This window comes from Gopherus flavomarginatus, chromosome 14, assembly GCF_025201925.1.
Source record: "Gopherus flavomarginatus isolate rGopFla2 chromosome 14, rGopFla2.mat.asm, whole genome shotgun sequence".
NCBI classification, from domain to species: Eukaryota; Metazoa; Chordata; order Testudines; family Testudinidae; genus Gopherus; species Gopherus flavomarginatus.
In genome coordinates, this window is record NC_066630.1 from 1,024,326 (window position 1) to 1,046,127 (window position 21,802).

At 40.9% G+C, this 21,802-nt stretch overlaps 1 protein-coding gene across 1 annotated transcript in view; it reads right to left on the reverse strand.

Annotated features, from left to right (window-relative positions):
• Positions 1-21,802, reverse strand: part of PMFBP1 (polyamine modulated factor 1 binding protein 1) — a 368,361-nt gene that overhangs the window by 268,203 nt on the left and 78,356 nt on the right. The window contains exon 3 of the mRNA XM_050922218.1: positions 4,631-4,759. Coding sequence (XP_050778175.1) covers positions 4,631-4,759 — 129 coding nt within the window. The remainder of the gene's footprint in view (positions 1-4,630; positions 4,760-21,802) is intronic.

Here is a 21,802-nt window from a genome sequence, read left to right on the forward strand (position 1 = left end):
TGTTGTGCTAGGGACATACACACAGCATAAGAATAGAAGACACTCCCTCCCACAAAGAACTTACAAACCAAATAAGAAAAACAAAAGGTCCCATACTTTTTTCTCCTTTCACCTCTTTGTTTTCTCACAACCTCACACTGATAACTGTCATGGCTTCCATTAAAGCCTTCCTCTAGTATCTTGCATTTCTCTGAACACCATCAGACTTGGGCTTAGTCCACAGGGAAGCCAAAAGTGGCTGACCCAGACAAAGTGACAGGAGGTCCACCTTCCCCTCAAGAGGATTTCATCTGCCAGTGTGAGTGAGAACAGCTGATATGAATGTTTATGGTGGAGGGTGTTACTTCTGTTAAGGTGTGCACTGCAATACCCTATAAATGTGGACCAAGAAGCAATGAAGAGGTGCCTTATAACAGAGCACAGAAAGTTGACATATACTAAACTTATGAACCAAGTCAGATTCAGAAACAAACTCATCTCCAGGCTCTGTTTTAAAGTAAGAGTCTTTGTTAGTCCAGCTTTGCAATATTTCTGATTTAAAAAAAAAAGAACTTGTAAGTTATTCCAGAGAAATATTCTCACTCTATTTTTACTCCAAGTTTCAATCACTTGCAGAATGCAACACATGAACCGGAACCCTGGGTACAGGCAGACAGCACTGTAGAAAACTTGCAGGTGTTAGTTACTCCCAGCACTGTGCAGCAGGTGTCACTACAGCCCCACGGGCCTGAAGAATTTCGTAGTTGGGGGTGCACGGAGAAAACTGGACACAGAACAACTAAATGGACAATGGACTTTACACTGGTGAAGAAAAAGGCTGTGAAACATCTACGTAAGAAGGGAACAAACACCAATTACATGCCAAGAAAGTCACCATCCCAATAGATAAGAGCTGAGTTTTCACGGGGGGAAGAGAAAGAAAGATGCTCTGACCACAGGGAGTCTTTCTACAGGCAGCATGATGAGGGAGAGTGGAAATCACAAGCTGGGCCAGCCTTACTCCTCTAAACAGGTTCATCTCATTATCACATCAACTTGTGCAGGCTGCACTCGACCACAGGAAAGAGGAGACTGGAAGAATAAGCACTGTAAAACGTGAAGTCTTTCATTTGAGAAGTCACACAAATTCACTCCAATTACTGTCACAGTCATCACAATGGAGGGTGGGAGGCACAGGACTTGTTGCTGCACTCCATCTTGCTTTACTGGGGTGTCTCTGCTCATGTAGGAACAGTAAAAACCTATCCCCTTTAGGGTACTGCACCTTTTAATATCTCCTCTTTTTTCCCCACAAAGTTTAATTAAAAAACAATGAACCTTTTAAATAGCTGACTGAAAAATATAAAATTGCACTATTCTGTCAAAGTTTAACATCTCCACATTCTGAGAGCATGGGGAGAATGCAAAAGAGTATACTGGGTACTTCTCTCACCAGAAGGTTGGGGACTGAGAATTAAAGATCAGGCGAAGGTAGATGCATCTGATTCACCAAGCACAAAGGATTCTGCTCCTTCAGGTAGCATTTAAGAATGTATACGGACTCAGAAAGGAAATTTCTTTTAATGATACCAAACTCAGAATTGTTCCTGTTTGTCTTAATGGATAATAATTATGAGCCAAGGCAACTAGTAGCCTTTGTGTGCCACTATTAATGAGCAACTGAAATGCCCACTGGATGAGGCCATCTCAGATTATGAAAGGGATGACAGCATATTTCCAAAGGGAGCAGTAAAAATGTCCTTGACTGTTCCTTTGGACTAATTTATCAGGAAGAGTGGCCCAGTGATCAGGATAATAAGCCTTTGAGTTTGGAGAGCTGGGTTCAATTCCCTTTTCTACCACAGACTCCCCAGGTGATCTTTGGCAAGTTCTTTGTGTCTCAGTTCCCAGCTATAAGAGCATTGTTCTACCTCAGAGAGGTGCTGTGCAGATAAATACATTAATGATTGTGATGGGGCCTGCCAAGGAATGTACTACCCCATTAGGAGCCACAATAAGAACCACTTGCATGGAATCAAGGAGGCTCCCTGCTGCTTTGGGGAGTTCTGAGGTAAGGGCCTTTAAACTGTTTTCCAAATGCTACTTTCATGGGGCTTCATTATATGGAGACACACTTATGTTAATTAGTGTGTTAATTAGTGACAACCAGTTGGGATGAAGTATGGCAAGGCATATCTGCAGTACCACACCTGGCCATCTGGGAGTGCAAAGGGTGGCTCATCCCTTTACAGAGCCATACACATGATAAAGGAACCTCTTGACTAGTATTTAGTTTTTCTAATGTATGAAGAAATATTGTGCTAGTCTTAACTCCTAGATTCTAATGAAATTGCATCCCTAAATACTTTACTCACTACAGCACTCATTTGCTTGCAGGCAGCCCAAAACAGATTAATCACTTCCATGCATTCCTATGGTATCTGCCTGTTTAGTCATCAAGGCATCCATCTTAGTTATTCACAGCCCACTGTTTAAAAAAAAATGTTTAGTATTGCTTTTGTCCAGCTATCAATCCCAAATGTGTTCAGGCCATTACAGAGAGACAATGTTGTCTTGTGATTAAAACTAATCCATGTTCTATTCCTGCCTCTGCCTCTGCCATTGTCTCAAGGTGTGACATTGAAAAATTTATTTAATCTTTTTGCCTCCATTTCCCCATCTGTAAAATGCAGCAACTCCACCAACCCAACTTTGAAAGCATGTTAAGATCTTGGAGTGCAAGCTATATATAAGTATGAAGTCTTCCTATCATATTGTGAAGGCCTATATTCTGCTTCTCTCTGTCTACATCTATCAGCTATTGTCTTGCTAAAAGGTTTGACCAGAAGTTAGTCACAGATGACTAATCCATCTTGATGAGGATATGGCACTGTCCACCAACCTCATGTCTCTTCACATCTCCCTATTACCAAGGCTCAATCTGCAGGGACCCCAAAAGCATCACGTAGAGCAGTGACACTTAGACCTCAGTGGTTCAGGAGCCAAATTTGTGATCAATATTACCCAAAAGATCCACCGAAGTGTGAATCTATCGTTTCATTTAATATTATATATATAAATAAAATTCTCTCAGCAAAAGGATTGACCAAGTATTATTTTATCAACTACAATTGGTTAATAACATAATAAAAGCATCCTGATTGATTAACAATTAAATTACACAGTGTTTTAATATCATGTGCTGCAAAGAGCCATAGGAGACACATTAAAGAGCCACTGTCACTCGTGAGCCTCAGTCTGAATATCACTAACTTACAGTTAGACAAGTTACCACTGATCCAATAGCTACGAGATATTGTCATCAACTTCTGCGTTAGACTCTGTTCTATATCAGCAACCACAGAGTTTACAGACACAGAATAAAAAAAATATAGGCCTGGAAAGGACCTCAAGAGGTCATCATATCCCATCCCCTGCGCTGAGGCAGGGCCAGGTAAACCTAAATCATCCCTGTCAGGTGTTTGTCCAATCTGTTCTTAACCGCCAATGACGGATATTCCCCAATCACCCCTAGAAGACTATTCCAGAATATAAACTATCCTTACATTTAGAAAGTTTTTGCTAATATCTAACAAGTCTCACTTGCTGTGGATTAAGCCCATTACTGCTTATCCCATCTTCAGTGTACAAGGAGACCAACTGATCCATGTCCTCTCTATAACAACCTTTATTGCATTTTAAGACTGTTAACAGGTCCCCCCTCAGTCTTCTTTTCTAAAGACAAACATCCTCATTTTTTTTAACCTTTCCTCATTGATCAGGTTTTCTAAACCATTTATCATTTTTGTTACTCTCCTTTGGATTCTCCCCTGTTTGTCCACATCCTTCCTAAAGTGCAGTGCCCAGAATTGGACACAGTCCTCCAGCTGAGGCCTCATGAATGCCAAGCAAAACAGGACAATTACCTCCTGAGTCTTACATACAACACTCCTATTACACGCCAGAATGATATTAGCCTTTTTTCACCACTCCATCACATTGTTGACTCATATTCAATTTGTGCCCTACTATAACCCCAAATCCTTTTAAGCACTGCTTCCACCTAGCTAGTTATTCCCCGTTTTGTAGTGGTGCACTTTATTTTTCCTTCCTATGTTAAGTACTTAGCATTTATCTTCATTTAATTTCATCTTGTTGATTTCAGACCAATTCTCCAATTTGTCAAGTCTTTTTGAATTCTAATCCTGTCCTCCAAAGTGCTTGCAATCTCTCCCAGCTTGGTGTCATCTCCATTTTATATTTTAGCATGGAAAACCTGGGATGACCATATACACTCCAAAAATATATGAAATGTTGAAAATAGTTAGAAGCATAAACCTTCCCCCAAAATCAGACCCCATTCTCATATTTTGTTACACATATAGTATGAAAAATAACTGGAGCAGGATGGGGTTAGGATTAAAAGGAAAAGTAGGTCCAACCAAGGCACTGTAATTAACTCATCAAAGACCAGGCCTAGAAAGGAAGTTTCTCATAACACATACATATACTGTAGCAGTAAAACAGGAGATAAGTAGTCCCATAGGCATTTTTAGGCAGGTTTACAGAATGCTCTGCAAACAGAGAGTAATGACTCCTGAAGAGCACCACACACACTTTCTTTGGTACTTCCACGTGCAGCAAACAGTACCTGAAGCTCTGCCTCTAGTGTAGCCACCTTCCACTCAGACTCTCTCTCCAGCTCTTCCATCTTCTGACCTAAAACACTATTCTGGTCACTCAGATCTATTACGTAGGACTGGAGAAGCCTCACCTTCATCTGTAAAGGCAAAAAGTAGCTCAGCTGTAAATTATCATGAATATCTATATGACAGTCGCATGCGAATGCCCCAACCAGACCAGCGTCCTCTTGTATTAGGTGCTGTATACACCCACATAGTATGAGACAGTCCCAGCCACAAATAGCTTACAAACTAAAGACAAGTGTGAGAGACAAATGAAGGGACTAGGGACGGAAGAACGAGGATAACTGTGACAGGAACGCATGGTTATGCAGACTTGCTAGGTGCACCAAGTAGAGACTGAGTCTTTTAAAAAGAGGTGGTAATAAGAAGCAGTGATCTCTCCTGATACTCTAAAAAGAGGTTTGCACGACCATGTAATGAAGTTTGGACTGAAGTACTAGATATCCAGCTTTTGACAGTGGGTACTAGAAGGCCTGGCGGAAACATAAAGAACGAGTATTGTTCTAGTCGCTGTGAAGAAAAGGACCCCTCTTCCAAAATGGAAATCACTAGGTAACTAAATGGGCCAGTCCCACAGTCTGTAATTTAACATTTAGGAATAAACAGTGCAGAAACCAGACTAATTAACAGCTTTGTAAACCAGTTTATGGCACTGGTAGGCTGTGTCTGCACTGGTCAAAGAAAGCTCCATAGAAACCTAACAGGAAGTACTGTGGTGAAACATTGTGCTGACTGTGGTTTTTCTAAGGCACCGTAGCAGCGCTGTCAACCTGGTCTGGCTTTGAGCTAGCTTCTGCTTCCCCTCAGTCATGTTGGCTCCCTTGACCTTCCAGCCTGGTTTGGCTACTGCAGTGACTTGGCCCTCTGGCTACATCATTAAAGGAAAAAAATTCAAAGCACTAGAACAAGAGAGTCCAGTGAAAATGCAGGGTTTTTTGGTGCTAATCCAGCTTTGCCTGTGTACCTCTTGGTGTTCCAGCAGCAACTACCATAGCAATTAGATTACTTATAAACTCCCCAGTTCAGCACCAGGGTATGTGTACCACAGTTTGGAAAACTCTGTTATGGTGGATCTCCGAACCAGGACTTTCAAAGTAGGTGTCTTCAGATGTTATGACACATCAGCAAAACCTCAGGAATAGAAGCCAGTGTTTAAGTGATCAGAGTGCTAGCTTCGCTGTTGGTTCACAGCACTCTGCCACATAGGGGCACCCACTTCTTGTGAGAGCCTTAGCTAAGGAAAACACTGGAATGGGAAGCCAGGAGCTCAACATCTGTGCTGTCCACTCTATAAAATGCAGAGCTACATGGGAGTGTTCAGGTGACTTGGACTGGCACCAAGCCCCCCTGCAATTGCATTGGCTGTTCAGGCCTGCTGAAGGGTAATAGAGGGGTTTTCACCAATTAAGTTATGGACAAACAATCCACTCAATGACACAACTAGCATTAAACACTTTGAAAAATTCATTATACAGTTTATCTAACCATGGCCTTTTTCATAGATGCAAGTTGAGAAAAATGTGGATAATTTCCCTTTAAAATAGCAACTCCCATGGCAGCTATCTATAAAGGAAATTCTTGTCATAAACCATTCCACTAATCTTCATAAAAGACAGCATGCCAAAAGGTACAAATTGGTACACTTAAGAACATTTGAACATAGTCTACCATTTGTAATCTTGTTCACACTTAGTATGGAATACCTTTGATTAAAGCTAGAAACTGCAATTAAAAACCCCACAAATATTTGTGATACTGTAGTTAGAAATGTCTTGTTATTACTCAGACAGCCATAGGTATGAAATGAAGTCTCAGATGATAAGAACACAGGAATTACTATATTGGATCAGACCCAAGAACCATCTAATCCAGTAGCCCATCACAGGAAAGTACAAGAAAACCGTAGTAGACAAACGTAGGATAATCTGCCCCCTGCATTAGGTCTCGCTGTGGTCTCTAACAGATAGATTGGCTTAAACCCTGAGGCATGAACTTTAATACCTATCTGAATTTTAGCATTAATTATAACAATTCTAGATCATCTCAATATCCATATACATTTCCAATCCTTTTTGGAATTTTGCTAAATTCTTGCCCTAAATGACTTCCTATGACAATGAATTCCATAGTCTAATTACATGTTGTGTAAAAAAGTATTTGTTTCTATTGGTTTTGAATTCAGCACTTTTTAATTTAATTGAATGTCCCCTTGTTTTTGTGTCATGAGACAGGGAAAACAGAAGCTCCCAGTCTCTCTTCTCCAGAACAAACATTATTTTATGTACTTTTATCAGGTCCCCTCTTATTTGTTGCCTAACTGAAACAATCCCAATCTTATCAATTTTTCTTTATAACAGAATTATTCCCAGGCCCTTGATCCTTCTTGGTGCTCTTCTCTGAACATCCTCTCATTCTGCAATATCTTTTTTGCAATGGATTGACCAAAACTGCACACACTATCCAGATGAGGCAATTGCACTGATTTATATATAAGATTTTATAATGTTCTCTGATATTCTCCATTCCATTCCTCATGCATCCCAGCATCTTTGACTACAGCTGCACATTAAGCAAAGTTCTTAATTGAGATGTCTGTAATGAGATGCAGGTCCCTTTTCTTTAGTCAATACAATTAATTTTGAACCCTGTAAGGTGTAAAAATAGTTTACATTTTCTCTCACCAGTATACTACTTTGCTTTATTGACATAGAATTCAATATAGACAACATTTCAAATTTCAAGAGGATTTTTTGTTATATTGCTGCCAAAAGTGCCTATTTCAGCTTCTAGACTGCTTCCCACTTATGAAATGTTCTTTGCCTTATCCCTTTGTCACCGTGCCTCAGTGATTTAACAGCTGAGAATGCCAGATTCAGGACAAACTGCTGAGAAATATGGCAAACTCACCCCACACTGTTGGTTAATCTATCATTAGATTATACCAAGCCAGTAACAAAAGTAAACTTCTGTCTCACCACATTGGTTAACAAGAAGTCAAAAATGCAGCCTCCTTAGGCATCACAACCCTTACTTCACCATCCAGATACTAGACTCTGATGAGTGGTTATTGAAAACCAATTTCATCAATCAAACAAAGGGTTCTTCAAATCCCAAGAGACCAGCCATACATATAATCATTGCAAAGTTCTTATATCAGGTTTGTAGCAGTGCGTTTCACACCGCTAGCTTGTAAAGTCTCTGGTAAATTCCAAAAGATTGGAAACTACTCAGTCCACAGATTACAATGCTTCTTCTAGATGCAAGTCCACACTCCAGAGAATCAGAGCAGAAAAGAGACACCCTGGAGATGTTTACAGGGTCTTTTATACTTGCTGCCTTGTGCCTGGAATTTTATTGTACCAAACAAAAGCCCACAGCACAGTTTGTGGAAAATTACTGGTGCAATATGGAGTTCAGGGTCACATGAGCAGGTCACATGCTTTACATGGCTTACTGACTCACAGGGGCAGCCATTGGCCACTTGGAGGCTAAAGCATCTGCAGGAAGAGTCACCTGGGTGGAATGAGTTTCTTCCATGGCCCACTGTGAGAGTTAAAGTGTCTTTGATAGACCAAAGCAGCAAAGAATCCTGTGGCACCTTATAGACTAACAGACGTTTTGGAGCATGAGCTTTCGTGGGTGAATACCCACTTCCTCAGATGCATGTAATGGAAATATCCAGGGGCAGGTATATATATGTGTGCTAGCAAGCAAGCTAGAGATAACGAGGTCAGTTCAATCAGGAAGGATGAGGCCCTGTTCTAGCAGTTGAGGTGTGAAAACCAAGAGAGGAGAAACTGGTTCTGTAATTGGCAAGCCATTCACAGTCTTTGTTCAATCCTGAGCTGATGGTGTCAAATTTGCAGATGAACTGAAGCTCAGCAGTTTCTCTTTGAAGTCTGGTCCTGAAGTTTTTTTTGATGCAGGATGGCCACCTTAAGGTCTGCTATAGTGTGGCCAGGGAGGTTGAAGTGCTCTCCTACAGGTTTTTGTATATTGCCATTCCTAATGTCTGATTTGTGTCCATTTATCCTTTTGATAGGCCATCAACTTGAATACTCCATTCACAGTATGCTGGTTAGACTGGATGTAAACTACCTTGTGGGTGTTACTCCAGGAACAAACACAATGGTGATACAGCTATATAGCCAATATTCCTCACTTCAGATACAAAATGATACATAGGATAATCACCTTTAGCAAATAACTTTTCCATTGACACATTACATGATTTTGATTTAGTTGGGGATTGGTCTTGCTCTGAGCAAGGGGTTGGACTAGATGACCTCCTGAGGTCCCTTCCAACCCTGATATTCTGTGATTCTATGATATACTTTGTACAAGATTTGTTGCAATTGTCTAACAGTGACAATATCAATGATATACATGGTCATATTTCAATCATATAGCATCACACCCTTCAATCGGATTTGACAGCTCTCTTTCTCTTCGCCTCCAAGCATTCTTGTCAAGTGCATCTTCCAAGCAGCCATCAACATTCACGTCTTACTTTAGTGTCTCAAATCACCTTTTTTCTAGGTCTTTGTCCTGTGACTACTAGCTTTTGTACTCTCTGACCAATATATCCCACATCTCATTGTTTCACATGACCCAGCCATCTCAGTTGATACTCCTTCAGCTATTCTGGGAGCACTATTGTTCATATTGTTTCATTGTGTAGCCTATCAGCTCTCATTTTACCCAGCATCCAATGAGCACTCTCATTTTGGCAGTGTGAAGTAGCTGCTCTGCTCATTTTTTCATTGGCCAGCATTCCAACCTGTATGTCATGGCTGGTGTAATCATGATCTTACACACTTTGCTCTTTAGTTTACTTAGCATATTCTTATTGGAGAGAATTCCTGTCAACTCCCTCCACTCACACCAAGAGCTCTTCATGCAGCTCCTAACAGCCGCATCCACATTCCCATCATAGCTCAACACTGAACTGAAGTATTTAAACTATCACATGGTCTTTAACCCAGTGCCATCTAGTTTTATTGACTTCTTGTTGTCTCTCTCAAACAATCTTTACATGTATTTCACCATTTGTCAGCTGATTCATAAGCCATTTTCTTCTAATGCAGTCCTCCATGGGTCCCACTTATAAAATACCCTTATGAAACCTGGACTGCTTTGATGACACTATGAAGGGTTCAGTCTTGATCCGTAGTTAATATCTCCTGTTTGGGGAAGGGTTGAAGTAAGTTTGAGATCTCTTTCCATTTCTCTTTTTTCCAAATGGGCAGTACACCACTTAACTTCACAGGAAACTGCTCTTATTTGGGAAAAGGTACTGTCCGGATCCCTAGCCTTTTAAGTCCTATATCCCTCTCATCAAGTGTAGGAAGGATTACTGTGATGGGAAAGCCTAACCTTTTATAATAGCTCATCATATAAAAGTTGACATTCAGAAAACAAATTCCTCATCTCCACCACACAGAGATTAATTCAGACACGTGGCTTGTGTATTTAGCTATTTTTCTGTATTGACTGCTTTACTGTTTTCTTCAGAGATAAAACCTCCATTTCTTCAGCCTGTTGTATAATGACAGATAACTGTTTTCTAAACTTTGTTTATGTGGAGCAATGACCAAATCCAGGGTCTAGATACCTTAATGCTACTGAAAAGGATATGACCTAGAACAGGTTTCCACCTGAAGCTTTAAAAAAGGATAGATGAATGCCAGTTGTGTTGTTACCTACATATTCAATTATATGTTTATTTGACATATATGTTCAGTCACTGGTTTTCTCTATATGCTTTAGAGAGATCCAGGCAGCGTGTGGTTCCTGGTAAACAACAAAGACAAAGGCTGGTACTGAAGCTGTGTAGAAGCCAGTTACAGTTGTTTTATGTAATACATGCCTTTAAAAAAAATGTGATACCATATATCATGAAAGACCTTATATTCTCCTTATGTTACTGGAAATACCGAGGTCAGTTACATTAACGTTGGTACGTCTTTCCGTAGACATAACCTATAAAGAGAGGATGTATAACTAAGCTCCCCCATGCTCCTCCCCCCAGGTCATGTTTAAGAAGTAATTATGAATCTCTTAACTTTTCTAGGTTTAGCTCAGAATCTGAATATTCCACAAGCCTAGCTCTTTGTAACGGTACTGTTGCTCCTCAGCAAAGCAATACTCAATAATGGGACCTTGAACTAAGTCTATTTCCACTGTTGGAGAGAAACTGAAGTCACAGAATCAGATATGGTATAAAAATGGTTACTTGCCTTTTCTGTAACTGCTGTTCTTTGGGAACTGAGTTCAGACATGTATTGCACTCAGGTGCATTTGTGCCGAATGCACTAGTTGGAGACTTTTTCCTCGCACAGCAGTGTGACGCATGTGCCCTACACCTCCTCATGGAGCCCATGCCCTATGCCTTCTCTTGGCCCCTTCCAAGGCAATATAAGGATAGCATCACCCCAATGCTCCTCAGTTCCTTTGCACTGGAGTGAGTGGCTTAAGACTCCACTGGAGAGAGGATGGAGGGTGGATTGTGGAATACATGTCTGCACCCACATCTCAAAGAACAAGTTACAGAACAGATACGTAACCATTTCAAATTCTTCGAGTGATTGCAGATGAGTACTCCACTCAGATGACTCCCAAGCAGTACTGTTTGGAGGTGGGTTCAGAGTCTACCTGAACAATGATTAAAATACAACTTTGCCAAAGTTCACATCCAACCCAGAGGCCATTGTGACTGTACTGTGCTGAGCAAATGTGTGTACTGAGGAACAAAATAGCAGCCCTGCAGATGTCCAGAAGGGAGCATCCTTGAGGAAAGCAATTGATGGAGCCTGGGCCCTTGTAGAATGGGGTAAGAGTCTTTGAAGAAGAGGAATATTGGCTACATCATATGGCACTGTAACGCAGGAGGTGGTCCAGTGAGAAAGAGTTTGTTCTGACAAACGTTCATGTGATCTGCATAGGACACAAAAAGGCAAGGAGACTGAAGGACTTGGACCTGTCCAGATAAAAAGCAAGCACTCTCCTGATTTCTAAGTCACATAGACATTCTTAGTCTCTGCTAGCATGCAGGTTTGGGAAGAAGATCAGGAGATATATTGCCTGGTTTAAATGAAAAGCTGGTCCAAGATAAAAACTTCAGGTATGGTCATAAGCTACTCTGAAGAACATTGTAGAAGAAGGACCCACCATCAATGCTTGCAGCTCAAATGTTCTCCTAGCAATGTTATGGCTATAAGGAAAGCAATCTTTTGACTTAGGGGAAGCCAAGAACAAGTTGCCATAGACTCAAATGGTGGGCCCGTAAGGGCTTCTAGTATGATACTTAGGTCCTAAGGGGACACCAAGTCCTTGATGGGGGCAGGAGACAAGTCACACCTTTAAGAAATCTAAGAATCACAGGATTGGAAATACCAATCATCCCTGGACTGGAGGGTGGATAGCTAAGATCTCTGCAAGTGCATTCTCATGGAACTCAAAGACAGGCCTGGTTACTTCAAGTGTCAAAGATACTCTGCGATGTCTTGGATTTTTGCTGCCAAAGGTTGTATCCCACAACTAGCTGACGAGACTGAAGACCGTTTTCACTTGGTCAGATAAGCAGATATCACCAATTGCTTTCCATTATTGAGAAGGATCTCCTTAACCACTTCAGAGTATACTCTTTTTCTTGGTCTAGGCACCCAGATGCCAAGCTGTGAGATGGAGGTTGCCGGAGTCCAGATGCAGTATTCAACTGTTCAGTTGCAAGAGGAAGTCTGGGAAAAGAGACAGAGTGTGAGGAGGAACTGAAAGGTTGAAGAAATCTAAAAACCAGCACTGTCTTGGCTGGGCCTGTGCAATGAGGATAAACTTGACGTTTTCCTGTTTCAGTTTGTGAATGACTTGTGGAAATAGAGGGATTGGAGGGAACATTTACATGAGACCCGGTCTCCATCAGTCATTGAACCTGGACCGTGACCTGCACAAAAACAAAACTTGTGACACAGGTTGACAGCCCAGCTCTATCCCAGGCCTTTGATCTGAATCTTGAGGATGTTGTGAGCCCATCTTTGATGAAGAGGATGACGAATCTCTTCTTGATTTTGAAGGTCCCCAATCTGGTTTTGGGATCCTCTTCCAAGATACCTCAGGGGATGCAGATCAACAGCTTTCCCTTTTCAGGGAAGAATCAGAGTCCATGGGTCTGTTCGCTACCACCAACAATGTGGAAGAGGGTTAAGGGAAGCTAGTCCTGCTGGCTGAAGTGGGTCCCAGTGCCAACGCAAGCTTCATAAAAACTGTCCCAACAGATTAAGGCCTCTTGCAATCTGCATTTTCTTTTTGAAGGATCAACATATGTTACATCTCTCCTTACTGCTACCTTTACCTACACACAGTAAGCAGCGAGCATAGGGGTCAATGTGAGGGATAGAGACTCCACACAATGGACAATGTTTGGAGCCCAGAGAATGCTGCATCCCACATGGGGTTCAGCACTACAAATTACTATAAAAACTAACTAGCTAGAAATTATACTAGACCATGGGTACTAACTATTAAACTTTTTACAAAAAGAAGTCCCAGAAATACGAGTGTGACATAGAGAAAATAAGCATGAGGAGGAGACTTGCGCATGGGGAGTTCTGACTAAGGTCAATGGCAGTAAGAAGGATCTGTGGGGAGGCTGGGGCGTCACTGCCCTTGTATTACTTTAGACGTGGCCACAAGGAAGTGAAGGTACATGTGCCACCTCCCCCCCACACACACACGGATACTGCTGGGAAAAAAGTCTCCAAGTCTGGTGCCATTGGCACAAGCACACCTGAATGGAATTCATATCTGCAACCACTCAAAGAAGAACTAGTCTATTTACACTAACATAAGAATGGCCAGACTGGGTCAGACCAAAGGTCCATCTAGCCCAGTATCCTGTCTTCCAACAATGGCCAATGCCAGGTGCCACAGAGAGAATGAACAGAATGGGTAATCCTCAAGTGATCCATCCCGTTGCCCATTCCCAGCTTCTGGCAAACACAGAGTAGGGACACCATCCCTGCCAATAGCCATTGATGGACCTGTCCTCCATGAACATATCTAGTTCTTTTTTGGCCCCTGTTCTAGTCCTGGCCTTCACACCACTCTCTGGCAAGGAGTTCCACAGGTTGACTGTGCATTATGTGAAAAAATACTTCCTTCTGCTTGTTTTAAACCTGCTGCCTATTAATTTCATTTGGTGACCCTGAGTTCTTGTTCTTAAACCAACAGGACATAAGCACCTTCAGAAACCTCAGCTAAATCACCCTGAGCAGCCACTAGGAACCTGTATTGCTGTCTCAGGATTCCAGCTGCCATGGAACCTTTTCCTCCTGCCTGAGCTATACTCCTCCAGTCAAGAGCCAGAAGAGCAGCAGGAGATTCACCCTTAGCAGATTCATCACACTGCTTCTACTGACCTTGGAGGATTCGTCACAACACACATTCAGGTCCTCTGATCTAAATAGTAATAACCGGGCCAGTAACTTTCATCATAAATTAGAATATTCAACAGACCCTATTGACATGGGACAAATGAGTATGATTTACTGCAACAGTATGCCCCACATACTGTACCATATTCCTGCAACATCTCTACATGTACTGCCACAAATCTCATGCACAGCACATGGTTTTCTTGCAGTGCCAAGATATTGCCCGTGGTCTCCTCCATATCCCAGAGGAAATTCCCCAGATCTAATTTCACTTTAACAAGTGACACTAAATTCTCTAAGTTTCATTATGAGTGTGAATATAGATCTTTAAGAGAATACACAATATACAAGCTTCTGTTTCTAGCTGAAAGGAAAGAACATATTTCAAATTGAATTGTATCAGCTACCCATCTAGATCACATTATCTTTGGTATCATGAGATTAAGCATAATTTTAAATTCTGTCGTCTTCTTTCCACAGACCCACTATCCATTGAAATCACTCCGCATACAGACTAGGGGGAGAGGGGAGACAGCTACAGATGTGAGCATAAGATAATTTGAATAGAATGTTGGGGAGATATTGTGTTATCACAGTGAGGAGCAAGATTTTCTCCATATCATTCAAAACAAGGCTTAGCACCCTATTAAAAGAATAATAAAAAAATACCTTCAGAATATCATGGGAAATGGACTGGCCAAAATCAGAAAGTGAATGGAATTTTGTATATTTCATTGTTGTGATTGCAAAACTGCAGTGAAAAATGCATTTTCAATGCACTTGTGTACATTTGGCTACTCCATCTGAGTGGATCCATAGAGTTTGGAACACACAAGTCCACAGCCAACAAAGTGGGGAAGGAGACTAAACAGAGGTTTCTCAGGTATTTCATTAACTCAGAGAAACCTACAACAGTCCAGTAACTTAAACTGAATGAACAGGAAAATACAAACTTATTATTTGAATATACTATGAAGTTACTTTATGGGACAACATCATGGGATAGAATGAAAGCCTGATACCATAGAGCTAGTGGTGAAAACCCAGCCCCATTAAAGTCAACAGCAAAACTTTAAAAAAAACAAAAAAAAACACCTTCAGTGGGGCCAGGATTTCACTCTAGATGTGGAAAAGGTTTATTAGCTAATCTTGTCCATTTCCTTTTTAGTGCAGAATTCCCTGCAGTATGTTCTCCAGTTCAATTTTAATTGACACAGTCAATGGGGCTTTCCACATTTCCCTGGCAAACTTTTCTCCAGTCTAACAAATCACTCTGATAGGACATATTTCCTGATATTCAGTCTAAAAATTTTTTAACATATTTTGAATCCATAGCTCCCAGTTGCACCTCTTTTTGTCCCCATTCTAAATAACTGCTCTCCCTTCCTTGGTCAGTCTTGAAATGCTTGTGGATTAGAACAACCACTCTTCAATTAATTTTGGCAAGTTAAATATACTTAATTCTTTCCATCTTTATCCATAAATCATTTTTTTCCAGCCTTAAATGCACTTCTACTCAGAAAAGTGACTTTAAAAACAGCATTGTGGAGATCTGTTTATCATCTCTCAGTGACAACTAGATCACATTTTTCAGGTGCTTTTCTAGCTGCCAGGGCCTCAAACTCATCCCACAATCTTTTATTCCTGAGTATCATGATCAATAATAAACATTCAGAAGCTTGTGTTCTGAAAGCCCACCTCGAACATGCTCTCTGACACATCTCTGTCACTTCAAGTCCCTCCTGAAAAGTCCTTTCTGCCATCTTGCCAGTGAGAAAGGAGGGGAAGAAAACTAAACAATAGAATCATCGTGGCATGTACATGCCTTACATGTGTAAGTGTCTTATCTTATCGCCTCCCTCATCACCTCTCCCTTTTTGTCTATGATCCTCACTTATTACACCATGACATCTGACACTAGCAGTCCCTGATAGGAGCTCTGTCTACTGTTTTTTTTTTATGTGGCACCTACCACATTTTTAGGTGCTAAAACATAAAAAATGTTCTGCAAGCCAAATTCTGCCTTCACTTACACCTGTGCAACCTACTACCTTCATGGGTTTGCAGAGCTGTGACTAACTACAATTTCACGAACGATTCTGTTGAGGATACACAAAAATAGAATAGAATCCAGCTCACTCAGTCTTGCCTCTGCAAGTCTAGGCAAATAAAGTAAGTTGCAGTGCTTTATTAATCAGTACAGTCAGCAGAGCTGACTTTAAATACACAGGACAGCAGATCTGCTGAATAAGGAAGTGCCATTTTCACACAATTCCTCTTAGAGTAGAACTGTACTTTAGTGCAGACTCACAAAAATGAGTAAAATGCCTCCAAATTTGTCTTGTTTCTTATTTTTAGCACTGAATCATTATAGGCGCCTAAGAGGCTTAGCACTGAACTCCCAGCCACAAGGCCTTATGGTAGCTTTAAACCATCTTTGCCCCCATCCTCTCAATTTTTGGCTGCTTGGGGGGCTGGAGAAACCCCCAGCAGGGTTATCCCAAGTCCCCCACAATCCCTGCTCTCTAAAATGCCATTCCACACTCAGCCACATTCCTTATGTTGGGGCTTATGAGGGAGTCTTCTGTAGCCAGGTACGCTTTTAGAATCCCTTTACACTACTCCAACCCCTTTACCTGGAGTACGGGGCCACAGCAGGGCTGAAAAATCTCACCCATGCGGTTTACCCTCTTCCAGATCACTAATGAAGTCTGCCTGGCAGAATTTGTTTCTTATAAACCCATATTGTTTATTGCATATGGTTCCCTCATCCCCTAGATATTTACAGATTTGTTTGTATCACTGTCCCCCCAAACCCAGAATTTTACTAGATGCTGAAGCAACACTAAACAGATGGTAATTGCTAGGATCATTCTTTTATCCATTTCTGAAGATCAATACCACATTTGCTTTTTTCCAATCCTTTGATACTTCTCCAGTTCTCTGTTACTTTTCAAATATAATAGCAGTGTTTTTGCTAAATTCCATTAACTAATTTCCTTTACATCCTGAGATATAGGTCACCTGGAACCAGAACTCTGTATATTGTCAAGTTTCCTACATATTCTCTTAACTAATTTATCCCACAACTTTATTTGAAAAGTCTTCATTACTTTTTAATTGCCTGCACCACTTTTCTTTCTTTTCTTGTTAAAGAACCATTTATATAGTCAGATCAGTAGCTCAGTCATTTTAGACTTCTAGCTGACTCTCCTTTTATTAATGGAGGTCTTTACTTCCCTTCGCCCCCTCCTCCCCCCACACCGATATACAACGCAAGTAATATCTCTTTTATTCCTCTTCAACTCTTTGGCAGAGTTTACTCAGCCTGCTTTATTGCTGCCCCTCTTTTCCACATAAATCATAACTGATTCTGAATATTTGTGTTTGTTTCTCTTCCTCATGTTCATTCCAAATAAAGGCCTTTTTGTATTCTCAAGTCTTTGAGCTCCATTAGTCACTTCTTGTTCCCTGTATTTTTCTTTATCAGAGAAATAATAGTCTGTTGCAATTTAATTATTATGGTGTATTTAGGTTCTTCCTGTCTTTCCACATTCATGCTTTTTAAGATTTCTTGCCATTGCATCAGGTTTTTAATTTCTCAACATTTACCCTCTTAAATTCTAATACACTAGTACTACTCCATTCTTCAAGACTCCTCAAACCCCCTCCCCTCGCACTTAGTGTGGCAGAGTCAGGCATTCATCTTAGTGTTAGGAAGCAGAGTCAAGATGGTTTTTCCTCTGGTTGGATTCTGTCCTGTTCGCCAACCTGTAGATTTTAAAATGAGACAGTTTAAAGGAGGTGAGGGGGGACAAGTTTTTCACTCACCCCTCCCAAGGGTTCCAACAGCAGTAGATTATTGCTGGTACTCTGCTTCCATTCAAGTCTTCTGAACAGTTAATGGAAAGTTCCTACCAGATATGCGTTTGGGAAAGAAGGAAACCAGAAACTTCACTTAACTATTATGGACAAGATGAGTGCTAATCCCATATCTGTCTGTAGTAAAAAATCATTCCTTTTATTATCTCTCACCTCAAATTACTCACCAGATTTATGTTTCTACCAAGTTATAATGAAATCAAGACTGTGAGAGATCTGTTCTGATCAGATCATTTAATTTTAAAGTTGATTTGTTTCCTTCCATGCAAGGAAACTTCTTGCAATGTGTTTTCAGGGATTCTTCAAGGATATGTTATCATGTTTGATCAACACACTTAGAGTACTCGCTCATTTCTCAGTGAAGAAAGCCTGAAAGAACATGTGTAAACTGACTTCTTTGGAAAAAATCTCTGCGAAGAGCTGAGGGAGTTTTTCTAATATACACATATATATGCATACACACAAGAAGAAACATTTGGTTATCAGAAATACTCTTCCACTGCTGAACACTTTTAAATAAGTAACAAACTACACACTCATTTGATATGGAGCACAAGAGCCTACAGGGATTCCAGTGCAGCAGAATATAAAGCAAAGAGTACAAAAGACTGCTGGGAGGATAATGTAATGTCAGATGGGCTTAGATGTCTTCATCTTGACTTTGTTAGAAAATGGTAGAACACTGTGTTTGAGAAGGGATTTTCAAAGGAAATATTCTACTAATGTTTGTTGTGGTCTCTGCCGATTTTGATTCTGGGATGTCATTTTTATTAATTAATGTATAAATCTCTAATTCATCTATCATCTCACAACCCCAGATAGGCCTATAATATTCATTATTCATTCTACTCTAAGGTCTGTTAAGCAAGAAAAAAGGAAAAATTGTTAAAATGGCTGTCAAGCAGAACTCTCTGCTGGTTGCTGAGTATGTTAACAAACTAACATGGTTTGTATGTCTTGGAGAGATTCTAGATGCAAAAATAAAGAATTTAAGAACAGGACAAGTAAGGTCAGCATCCCTGAGAAGCAAAAGCTCAGGCATAATTCACAGAAATGAATATCTAAGGTTCTGGTGCAACTCTAGCCCAAGAGACAAAAGAAAGGTGCAAGAGGGAGATGAGAAGACAAAGTGAAAAGCAGAAAAATCAGACGTGCAAAAGAAGTAGATAATATTATTTCCTAAAATGTGATTATATGCTGGTAAGTGATATAGTAATGAAAGTATCTTGAGGTCCCAGTTTATTGTGTCTTAATGACTTTCAGAGCAAATTTGCTCAGTTTATAAACCAAAAGATGATTTTTCTATCTGCTAGCTCTGCAGTTTCACCTGGAATCTAAAAGTCATTTGTGTTCCGCGACACCACCAGTGATACACATTCTGCAATCAAAAGTTAGTTAACAACTCTGATGATGATGACTGAGCCACAAAATAATCCAGCTCATTCTCCCATAGCTATATCAGCTCTGCAGAACCAAGAGGAGAGAGGGAAAAAAGCAACATCCACAAAATAATCCAGGGCAGTAAAGAAAGCAGATGTGACTCCATTGTGTGTCTCAGGTTAGATTTTAAATGACATACAAATTCCACCACATCAGTTTAGAACTCTGTGATGGCTTTATGCCAAGACAAAAATACACACACACACACTATGATAGCATTAACTGGAATATCCTGTTGAAAAGTCCCATTTAGAAAAAACAGACTGAACAGTATGTTCTAATTAAATATAAATCCATGCACCAACTTCTTCCTGGTGAGATTTTAATAAAGACCTAGAATAGGCTCCAAAAGACAAAAATCTTACATTTCTGGCATTAATATAATTTCCGCAGTAGTAGAAGATCCAAGATTTCAAAACTGGGTACATGCTTCATAATGAAAAGGGTTAATAATAATGCTATAACCAAGAACTGCAAATTAAAGACATTTTCTACATTTGCACGCCAGTCAGGCCAACTGGAGCTATGCCTCATAGCAACAGACAGATGACAAGGGCAGACAGAGAAGAAAAAACTCTTATTCATATTCAGATTTTGTCAATACTTACTATTACCAAAAGAAATAAGGAAACAATGGGAATATAGTACAGAGGTGGGCAAACTATGATCCAGGGCCATATCCGGCCCTTCAGATGTCTTATTCCAGCCCTCGAGCTCTTGCTGGGGAGCAGGGTCAAGGGCTTGCTCCACACAGCTCCCAGAAGCAGCGGCATAGCTCCTGTCCGGCTCCTACACGAAGGGACAGCCAGGGGGCTCCGCATGCTGCCCCCGATACAAGTGCTGCCCCCGCAGCTCCCATTGGCCAGCAAACAGGGCTGATGGGAGCTGCAGGGGCAGTACCTGCGGACGGGGCAGTGTGCAGAACCACCTGGCTGTGCCTCTGCATAGGAGCCAGAGAGGGGACATGTCGCTGCTTCCAGGAGCTGCTTGAGGTAAGTGCCGCCCAGAGCCTGCACCCCTGAGCCCCAACCCCCTGCCCTAGCCCTGATCCCCCTCCTGCCCTCTGAACTCCTCAGTCCCAGGCTCCTGCACCCCAGAGCCTTCACTCCCCAACTCACACTCCAATCCCCTACCCCAACCCGGAGCCATCTCCCACACTCTGAGCTCCTAATTTCTGGCCCCACCCCAGAGCCCAGACCTGCAGACAGAGCCCTCACTTCCTCTTGCACCCCAACCTCCAATTTTGTGAGCATTCATGGCCCACCATACAATTTCCATACCCAGGGCCCAAAAGTTTACCTATCCCTCATATAGTAGCTGCTTTAGCAACAAGTCTTCTTTCCCAGTTTTGCTTCCTGTTTGAAATCTCCTATTCTAAAAACAAGACAAGCTCTAGAACAGTACAAAGTATTCTCATCATCAGGTAAATGTCAGACAAAGGAAACTAGGAGAAGGACTAAATTCAAAAATTTGGGAAGCTAAGTAAAGGTAACACTTTCAACCTTCATTACTCTGTGTTTTCCAAACATTTTAAAATACTAACTACAAAGTACTGAGTGTGAGAAAAGCCAAAAGCAATCTGTTAAACCTTGCCAAGAGTAAGAGTTGTCCCTGGGGAATTGGCTAACATTTGGTCACATGGTCCAATGTATGTTACACCAACCTTTGTCCTATACCAAGGGCTTCCTTTAATCCAATTGTTCAGATATAGCCTGACATTATTATCTTAGATCTCATTACCACATTGCAAGAGAGAGTAGACTGTAGGTTCTGAATCAGGAAAATAGAACAGGATATAAAAACAGAGCCAATGCTGGTATGTCCTACACTTTCAAAACCCTGCTGGCAAAATGCATTCTTATAAAAAAAATGGGACTCAACCACCTAGTCACCTCACCAAACAATACTGTCTATAGAAACAAAAGTCATGGTGCCACGCCACTGTCAAGAAAAAAAAGCCCAGCAAAATCCACCTCCTCTTACCTCTTTAGGGATGACCCTCTTCTATATGACTAAGACACAGCTGGTGTCAGGAACCTGCCTACTTATTCCACAGTTCTAACTATAGACATGCTATGAAACAATATATACTAACAGGTCCTGTGATTCTCAAAAGTGCATGTATGTGTATTCCTCTTGTGAATAAATTTACTATGCTGGCTTTTAAAGTATATATCTGTATCTCCTACCTCTTCTTTTTGAGGAGAAAGGGCAATAGTTTAATTCCTTGCACAGGGTGTTTCGACCAAGTAAGCTTAGTTGGATGATGAAAGATAGGGAAAATATCTCCACATAAGAAATTGTGTATGGAATAAATGATAAGTCACTACTTCAAATTATAAATTTTATCATCTGGGTCCCTGT